Source organism: Humulus lupulus, chromosome 2 (assembly GCF_963169125.1).
Source record: "Humulus lupulus chromosome 2, drHumLupu1.1, whole genome shotgun sequence".
In the NCBI taxonomy this organism is placed as follows: domain Eukaryota; kingdom Viridiplantae; phylum Streptophyta; class Magnoliopsida; order Rosales; family Cannabaceae; genus Humulus; species Humulus lupulus.
Window position 1 is genome coordinate 222121161 of NC_084794.1, and position 9936 is coordinate 222131096.

General features: G+C 37.2%; 1 protein-coding gene across 1 annotated transcript; it reads left to right on the top strand.

Moving 5' to 3' along the window:
• The first annotated feature begins 9107 nt into the window (after positions 1-9107).
• LOC133815190 (uncharacterized) lies at positions 9108-9464 on the top strand. Its single transcript, XM_062248057.1, has one exon. It carries the CDS (start codon positions 9108-9110, stop codon positions 9462-9464), a length of 357 nt encoding a protein of 118 aa, XP_062104041.1.
• The last annotated feature ends 472 nt before the right edge of the window (positions 9465-9936 follow it).

Consider the following 9936-nt stretch of genomic DNA (forward strand, 5'->3'; position numbering starts at 1 on the left):
ATTGTCAGCTGCTCGGCCGCCACGGTCGACGGTTTGTACAGGGACGGAGACCTAAACTATGTATTTTGCCATTAGAGTGGCTTTTATTATTTATAACATTTCGAAAACCTGTAAATATGTCATTTAAACCCTGGTTTGGGATCCCATGTACCAAACTTTTATTTTAATGAACATTATTCGTTTATAGCCAGAATCTTTAAAACCTAACATGTTTATGTTTTTTTTAGATTCACGTTTTATTTAATTGACTTGATTAGCAAGTCTTGCACTATTTCAAATACACAGTGTAACGGTCTTGGCTATCCAGGGCGTTACAACTTGGTATGAGAGCGTCCTAGGTTTAAGGGTTCCTGGAGACAGACTGGGCATGTACACTCATCACTAAGATAAGCTCGACTCAGGGTTATATAATTGAATATGTGAGACTATATTCTTAAGCTTTTGATTGAAATATGAATGTATTATGTTGTATGACTATAGGGAGCATGAGAACTGATAGGGCCTGGCCCTTGACTATTGTGTGATGGGATTGAGGCGTGCTGATTAGCATTGCCATTGCATGTGAATGAATATTTGGGCAATGGTTGGTATATTGATTGTATATGGTTAACTGACTGGATTGAATTTATATGTTATATTTGTGTATTGGCTTGTAGGAAGCATGATAGAGTGTGGATATATATGGTAATAATAAATTTGGTAGCTAAGTGCGTAGAATTGTGGATTATGCTTTATGTATGCATGAATATTGTGATTATTTGGACCTGGTTGTGGATTGGTTTGGAGTGTGAACCTCAGGGCTAAGGAGTTTAGTCAGCAGTGGCAGATGAATTCAAATTGTGTTGTGCCCAAAATGGTTAAGAGGGCTTGGCATTGTATTTGCAAATGATAATCGGGGTTGGAAACCTCCATCTGCCCTAAAAGTCACAGCAGATGTTCATCAGTATGTGAGTAGGCGGTGGGGTCCAATAGTAGAGATCAGATGGGAGACTAGCAGACCTTTCTGAGGGAAAGGGTTGTTTTGTATACTTTGACAGCAAGGATACCAGTATTGGTTTGATATGAGGATACAGACAGGTAAAGGATATTAAATGGAAGGCCTAAAAGGCGTTATCCTCTGGTTTGAAGAGGAAAGTTTGGGTTTGCCTAAGAATTGTTTAGTGGATGGGCAAAGCAAGTTCCATCCTTGGGTTTATGAAGATGAGAGGTCATAAGTAAGGAGTTGCGCTAAGTACTTGTGGCAAGAGGATGCTAGGAAATGGTATTCAGACGAAGATATCTGCATGATGGATTGGAAAAAACTCCAATGGGGATTTGACAAAAGAAGATATAAGGACACAGTCTGAGCTGCGGAAATTAATAAATCTATGAGCTTGATTTGAAAGGATAAGACAATGACAACATGTGTTAATGAGTGTTAGGATTTGGATACGTCATTTTGGAAATTTATACAAGCGATGGTAGCTGGAAATGATGACCCATGTAAAGGTTAAATTCTGGAATGGTCCAGGGCTGCAGGGTCGCTCCAATGTATTAGATCTTCGGTTGTATTTGAGTAGCAGAGAGGGCCATGTTATTTGAGATCTGTGGAATGAGGTATAGAGCATGAATGTTGCAGGGCAAGGGATGCAGAAGATTGAACTTCTATTGGTAGAATTTAGTAAGGACAGATTTTCGGTTACCGAGGTAGAGGGACCCCAGTCAGTGCTATGGCACCTAGTTTTGATAGGAAGGGGATCTGAATGTAAAGGTAGTTGTCAGGATGGTGACAGGAACCAGTGAGGTTATTTGGTATGCACCTGAGGCAGAGTACGCCACTTGAAAGAATGTCAGGTGAGGGCACGACTTCTACATGAAATGATTCGATATGTTAGGATGGATTCCCCATGATTAGGGAACGGATGACTAGAAATTCCTCGTTACATTCGAAATTCGAGGCTGGTTCCTCGAAGATGATTAGTTAACCGGATAGTTTATGTTTTAGTTATGTAACGAGCAGGAAGAATTCAGTGTTGAGAATGTCCTAAGAAAGACCCAGACATGGAGAACATGCCTCAAGGGTACTGTGCGAGAGGCTGAAGATAGTAGTATTTATTGAGGAGGAATTAGAAACTTCTGGCAGATGAATTGGGATACAAGTAATCAAGAGGTTCGTAGTGAGAACAATAGAGCTCGTCGTATGGAAGTCTCAACATGAGTCAGAGTGAGAGTGAATCTGTTAAGAGACAACCATGGATTGTAGGGGATATCACTCGGAGAATATTAATTTGACTGAATGGAAACTAAGCCGACCAATAGGAATTCAGATGGGTACAAGGAAGGATTGGGTACGCTTCAGGACTGGACTATGAACAGGTTTGGTATGAGAAACATTATGGAAGATGATAAGAGTTTGACGGGAAGAATTACTGAAGCAGTCGAAGAAGTTTTTCAGAATTGTATGGTATTATGGGAATTGTTGGCATCATCGGTCAAGGATACAAAGTTTTCATGTCGGGTACAAGACAGGACAATGTCTACAAGAGTTGATCTACGACCTGGTTATTACCAGCTGGAGATCAAGGAAAGAGACATTTTAGGAATTTTTACTCGTACCGAGTTGGGTGTGAGGAGTTGGTAACAAAGGTTCTAAATTGGTTCAAGCTACAGCAACACAGGTAAGTTCTTCAAGCAGAAAATATAAGAACGGTATGGACAAGTCCCCTTCAGGTTCGCGAGCGGTATATTGGACTACTCCTAGACAGAAGTGGAAAGCAAACAACTATTATGTTGATGGTGTTGGTACTAAGGAAGCAGGGTCACAGGTAAGGTTCCAGGAAGTGTCAGATTGGTTTCGCCAGGGGTATTCAGAATAGTGCTACAAGAAGAAGGGAGAGGTATGAGGAGATTTGATCTGAAGCCACAAAGAAGCTACTGAAGAACATTTGAAGAACATGAAGTACAACAAGACTGGCAAGTGCGTCATCTACCACATAAGTATCTTCGCAAATAGCTACATCAGAGATTAGAGGAACATTAAAACTTGAAGTTAGACTGAATGGATAGTGTCAAATCTGAGTGCAGAAGACAAGGTAAGAATTGATTAATACTTGGTGATGTAGGAATACACATGTTGTGGTAGGGTATAGAAGGGTAGCATAAAGGACCTAACTCCTGAGAAAGATACAAAACTGTGTGGGTGCATCACAGGTTGGGCACGCCCAGACTTAGGCTGATGTGAGGTTGGATCATGTCTCGTGGTAGGTAAAATGGGAACATGGTTGATATAGCCTTAATGTGTGGTGATGGACATGTACGTATTCCTTTGGACAATGGAATCCAAAGTAATGGTTAGGTGAAAATAGGGAAGAACCCTGTCAAGGTATTACGTGTTAGGGTACCAGGATTGGATGAGTGATCCGATGAGAATTTGGTGTGTAGGTGGGAATTTTAAATGGATATCATTTTATTCCCTAAGGTATGTTGTACCGGAACAATTGGATTGGGGACAAAATTCAGTGTACTTAAATATTAAGAGGTAAATTGATATGTAGGTGGGTCATAGGAATGGACCACATTGAACTATAAATAAGGTGATTGAACAGAGAAGAAGTTGTAACTCAGCTGAATGAGTTAGCATAATTTGGTTTGTATAAATTAGTAATGGAGTGGAGCATTGCTGATGCTAAGTTGAGGTCCATTAGTTTTCCAAGTTTTAAAAAGGGATCAAAGAACAAAGAGGACCGAGTGGGAATCTGAAATTTCTGATTGGTTGCAGATAGGATAGCAATCTGAGGGCTTAACAGTTATATCAAAGAATTAGGTGTTAAGTGTGTGAACACTTGAGACGCTAAGGATAGTGTAGTCCGTGAGAAGATAGTCACAGTGATGAATGCTGGAGTACAGCAAGGGTGACACGGCTTAGGATTTGGTAAGATAAAAAGCAAGGAGTGCTATGCAGAGTTGAAAAGAGAAAAATGGTGGATACTGCGGTTCAGTATTGGTATTTGGGAAAAATCAAAGAGGTTGTTGAAATTTCTAAGGCAGGAGTATTTGCCTATTGGAAAAGATATAAGAGCTTGCTAATTGTTAACTTTGGGGTATAGAGTTCCAGGATGAGAGATTTATATCTCTCCAAGTTATGCAGCAAGGAAGAGTATGATGGTTTGGAAAAAAAAAAGGGAGTTCTGACTCTCGATTCGACAGGAATTCTGAGGTCGTACTAAGGATTGGGCCGAGGGCCTATAAGATGGTCTCACCCTGGTAAGGGTGATGATTCATAAGTATTTCTAGCATTGAGAATAAATCAATGAAGTAATCGTTGTGAACTAACAGACTCTAGAGTTTCAGCAGATCTGATGTGCAAGTAAAAGTTAAAAAAAAAAAGTAAAGTTATCAAACAAGATCTTGTGGAACAAGATTGTACTCACGCATGAATATTATTGAAGATTAAGAGTAAAGGCGTTAGACCTTGGGGAAAAAATTATAGTCAGAGGTATGAGGTTTACAGTCTGATGTGTTCAAGTAAATTTTGAGGACGAAATTATTATAAAGAGGGGATAGTTGTAACGACCCAAAATTACTAGTAAGGCTTAAGGGACTTGATTAGTGTGCCGGTAGGGCATAATTGGAGGTTAAGAGAATTAATGGTAAGAAAGCATGAATATGATTATTGGATAAACAGGTGGGCCCTGTTTGGCTGGTAAGGGCTTAATCGTAATTTTGGCCCGTTAAGGCATAAACATGATTATGTGTGATAAATTGTTGAGACCACATTATTATGTGGATAGGTAGATATATATATATATATGTATATATGTGCGTGTTTGTAGCTTTCGGCACGAGGCGATCCTAGGGAGCAAGTAGCAGGAAAGTCACAACGGGGCTTAATAGTTGATTTTGGTCAAGTCAAGGGTATTTTAGGTATCAGGTGGTAATTTAGACAATCGGGTTATGGAAATAGATATATGGAGATATATTTGAGGTTAGGATGTCTAGGCGGGAATATTGGAGAATTTTACCATTTTGCCCTCGGGGACGTTTCCGGCACCCCAAGCCTCGGGATTGACCTAAGTAACTAAGGATAGACTTAGCCAAAAATAGAAACTGGTAGAATAGAAAGATAGACCGACTCTTTCTTTCTCAACCCTTCTCTCTCTCTCTTTTCTCTCAAGGAAAACTAGGGTAAAATCAAGGTGAATTCAGCTGTGAATTCAGTGAATTGAGGATAGAGCTTTGAGGTAATATCTCAGTTTCAGCCAAGGAATTCAACCATAAACCAAGGTGAGAATTGAATTGTGTTTTGAAGTTAGATTTTCTGGGATTTTTGTCTGAGTATTGAGGTAATTGTAATTTTGATGTTTAAGGTTGAATTTAAGTTGAAAGCTTGGGAATTAACTTGGATTTTGCTTAGAGAGGTGGTTCATAAGAAGAGGTAAGCTCCAGTTTGTGATTTAGAAGCTTAAATTTTAGTTTTAGAAATTGAAAGTGGGATTTTAATGAGTTTTAAGCTAGGTTTTCTGTTGAATTATGTTGTTAGAATCATTCTAAAAGTGTTGGAATTTATTGTGTTTGAATTAGTGAGCTTTGGGATAATTTTGGGGAAGGTTTAGATGTTGAAAATTGTCGGATTTCTGGGCACGAAGGGAAGGGCCGCGATTCTGTTCTAGAGCGCTGCAGCCCTAGGATGCAAAGGAGCCAGGGAGGCTCGGCCAAGGGTAAGCACCGCGGCGCGTGTCTTCTTCCATGGGCGGCCTTGGTTCTGTTGTAGCGTAGGGCCATGGCTAGGATTCAAGGGTCGCAACCCTTAGGTGTGTATTTGAACATTTGGGGTTTTACAGCTCGGGAATCTAGCCTAGAGTGCTCAGGATTGAATTCCCCACCGTGCTTGGTGGAATTTGATGTCCCAAAAGTTAGAATTATACCCGGCGATCTTTATTTGAATATTAATGGAATCCATTACCATGGTTGTGACTAGGTATACGCTTGGGCTCTGGACAGGATCGTGCTCGGGGGTCGTCCTTCTTGATTAAAGCATTTGGAATTAAGGTAAGAAGATTGCACCCGTTTAGGTGGATAGGATGGGACTAAGTATTCCCTATATTTGTTTGCATTACTATGTGATTGTGATGGGACTAAGATCTCCCTATACCTGTATGATGTCATAGATGGTATTATGCCATGGGACATAAGATAAACGACCTAAGGGTGCCGTAAATTATATTTGCGCACATGGCGCGGCTCGGACAATGGTATCCGAGGACAGCTTATTAATCACTGAGCTCGGTTAAGCTGGCCAAAGTCAGTGGGTATACCACTGGGCATGGCCTAAGTGAGCCAAAGGCAGTGGGTTAGATAGAGGGTGCGGCCTACGGACGTCTAACCCTAGTTGTTGCTTGACTTGTATACCATTGTTAATGTGATGTATATGATATGCTGAATATCTGGAATTAGGTCATTGATTATTGACTGATGTATTGGATTGAATTAATGCTATGGCTTGCTGGGTAATCGATTAATGTCTTGCAAATCATTTGTTTGTGCTCTGTGAATTACTTGGTTATTGATATGGATTATGCTATGATAGTATATTTTCTTTCTGGGCCTCGGCTCACAGGTGCTACGTGGTGCAGGTAAAGGCAAGGGTAAGATGGTTCGACCATGGGTTGGAGAGCTCTGGGGGCAAAGTGTACATTGTCAGCTGCTTGGCCGCCATGATCGAGGGTCTGTACAGGGACGGGGACCTAAACTATGTATTTTGCCATTAGAGTGGCTTTTATTGTTTATAACATTTCGAAAACCTGTAAATATGTCATTTAAACCCTAGTTTGGGATCCCATGTACCAAACTTTTATTTTAATGAACATTATTCGTTTATAACCAGAATCTTTAAAACCTAACCTGTTTATGTTTTGTTTAGATTCGCGTTTTATTTAATTGACTTGATTAGCAAGTCTTGCACTATTTCAAATACACAGTGTAACGTTCTTGGCTATCCAGGGCGTTACATTTATTTTCTTTAAGTTTTATTGTCAATAGTTAATTCCAAGTTTATAATTAAAAATTTCAGGAAAATATGAAGTTTGGAGTTGGGTCAATATTTTTCGTTTAAATCATATTTTGATTTGACTTGTTTACAAGTAACTCCGAAACTTAAACCTTAATTTTTACTATGATCTAAGCATTTTCTTAAGAAAGCTTGTGAAATAGAAGTTGCAGATCTCTTTCACATATTTCTAAATAATTTTGAATTGTCTTATTTGAAGCTATCATGATAAAGTTATGTGTGTTTTATTGAATATGGTCGGATCAGGAAAAATGCTTTGAACAACAAGCCGTGCGAGATGAAATTTTCATGTGCCAACAAGGAGTCGCGATTAGGACTTAATTTAAGGTCTTTTTGAAGCCTATTTAAGAAGGAATTCATAATTTCACTTAAGGTTATCATTAGAGATCAGATCTGAACATGGAGAACAGGTTCTTGGAGAGAAAAACACCAGACAATACTGGATTTTGAAGACACACTAGTTTCATCTTTTCTTTTTCTTCTTTATTTTATCTTGTTCTTTTGAATTTTAAACCATGATTTGTGACTATTGTTTGGTATTTTCCATTATGATCATGAATTAGATTTCTTTTTCTAGGGTTTTCATGGAACCCTATGTTTATAAATAAGTTTTATTTTTAATTCTTTATTTTGATGTTCATATTAATTGTTTGAGATATTGGCGGCATAAATACCTAAGTTCATGCTTTTGTTGCACTTAAATACCTAATTTATTTTTTTGACGACATAAATACCTAACGATTATTTTTTGTTGCAACCATTACTTATTACCATTAAGTGGAAAATACAAAACTTTTTAAATATGAATATTAATGGCATAAATACCTAAGTTTATATAATTGTTGCACTTAAATACCTAACTTTTAATTTTTGTAGCATAAATAATACAAAATTTAGTTTTAAAAAAGAAAATATTTATTATTTATGCTACAAATATTATAAGTTAGGTATTTAAGTGCAACAATTAATAAACTTATGTATTTATGCCACCAATATCCCTAATTATAAAGTTTGGTATTTGCCTATTAACGGAAAAAAGTAACGGTTGTAACAAAAAATTAACGTTAGGTATTTATGCTGTAAAAAAATAAGTTAGGTATTTAAGTGCAATAGAAGCATGAACTTAGATATTTATGCCGCCAATATCCCTAATTGTTTATATTGGTTCGTGCTTCATGCTTTTCAAAGAGTGATCAAATTTGAAACTGAATTAGTAATTTAGGTGGAACTTGGGAGAGAAAACCTAAATTAGACCTAATCAATATAGCCTAGGATTGACTTGTTTATGTTGATTTGTGTTTAAGATAGGAATATACCTAATCAACCTAGGTTGTCAAATTAGGGCTAAACTTAATGTTAATGATATATTTTAAATTCTTTATAGGAATATTGGGATTAATCTATTGGTTAGATTCACTTGTGATAGGAACATTAAAGAATATGAAAGATTCTTATGAAAAAACATAGGGGAAATTAAAGACCTAGAATTCTTAATCCTAGAAATTCTTGAGTTCTAATTGTGTTATTTTTCTTTAAGTTTTATTTTAATTTTATAGTTTCTTTTATTATTATTTAAATTGGATTGAAAGAAAAATAGTGATTGATATTTAACACTTAAATATTAGTCTTTGTGGGATCGATTTTAATATACTACTTGTTACGATAAAAGCTCTTGAGTAAGGTTGATAAAATCAATAACAAGTTTTTGTCGGGGACCAATCTTTAATAATTGTTTTATTAATATTAATTCATTACTTAGTATTTTGAGATCAAGTGTTTAACTTTTGTGTTTATTTGTTTGTTTTGAAGGAAGTTGACATTGTATGCATTGACTGAGATCATCTTCTCTTATTTCGATTGGCCCTAAGATTGAAAAGACAACCAAGAAAAATAGAAAGAAAGTGAGACAAGTAAAAATTCAATCGATAGAGATGGGAGATAATGCTAATGATGGCCAACCTCCTAATGTTGACCTACATCGTGTTGGAAACCCACAAATGGCTGGTAATGGAGCAGGTGTTGAGCTCGAAGTTCAAAGGCACCTGCCATCAGGGACTATACTATGCCTTCCTTCGATGGCATTCATTCAAGCATTGCAAGACCAGCAATTGAGGCCAACAATTTTCATGTAGACTCGGCTACCATGCAAGCCATCAAAGAGAATAAATTCAATTGTCTTCCAACTAAAGATCCAAACGGTCACTTGAGGAACTTTCTAGAGTATGTGGATAATTTCAAGACTAATGATGTTTCTAAAAATACCATTAGGTTATGGCTTTTTAGTAGATCTCTGGATGGAAGAGCAAGAGAATGGCTAGACTTGCTACCAAAGAATTCTATCACTAGCTGGAATCAACTTGTAGAGAAGTTTTTGAACAAGCATTTCTCTCATGCAAAGACTAAAATATTGATTAGATAGATTCAGAACTTCCAACAATTAGACATGGAATCATTGTATGAAGCTTATGAGAGGTTTAAAAATATTTTGAGAAAATGCCCACACCATGGACTCCCAAACCATATGAAGATTTGTATATTCTATAATGGTTTGACATTGCAATGTGCTACACAAGTTGATGGAGTTGCTAGAGGTACATTTGAGATATTGGAGGATCTTCCTTCAAATAATTGTAGATCCCATGAACGAGCAAGTTCTAGAAAAGATGCGAAACTTGATCAATTGACATCATTATTTGGTAAAATGGTGTCACTGCTTGAAGCATTGAATAAGAAGATTGAAAAGTTATCTATTGTTCAACAACAACCTATGCAGTCAGTACAACAAGTTCAATATATGCAATTTGCCAGTGCCCATTGATTTATCATGATGCATCACAACAGAAAGTTGCTAATTTTGTTGGGAATCAAAATCACCAGCAAAATGACGCATA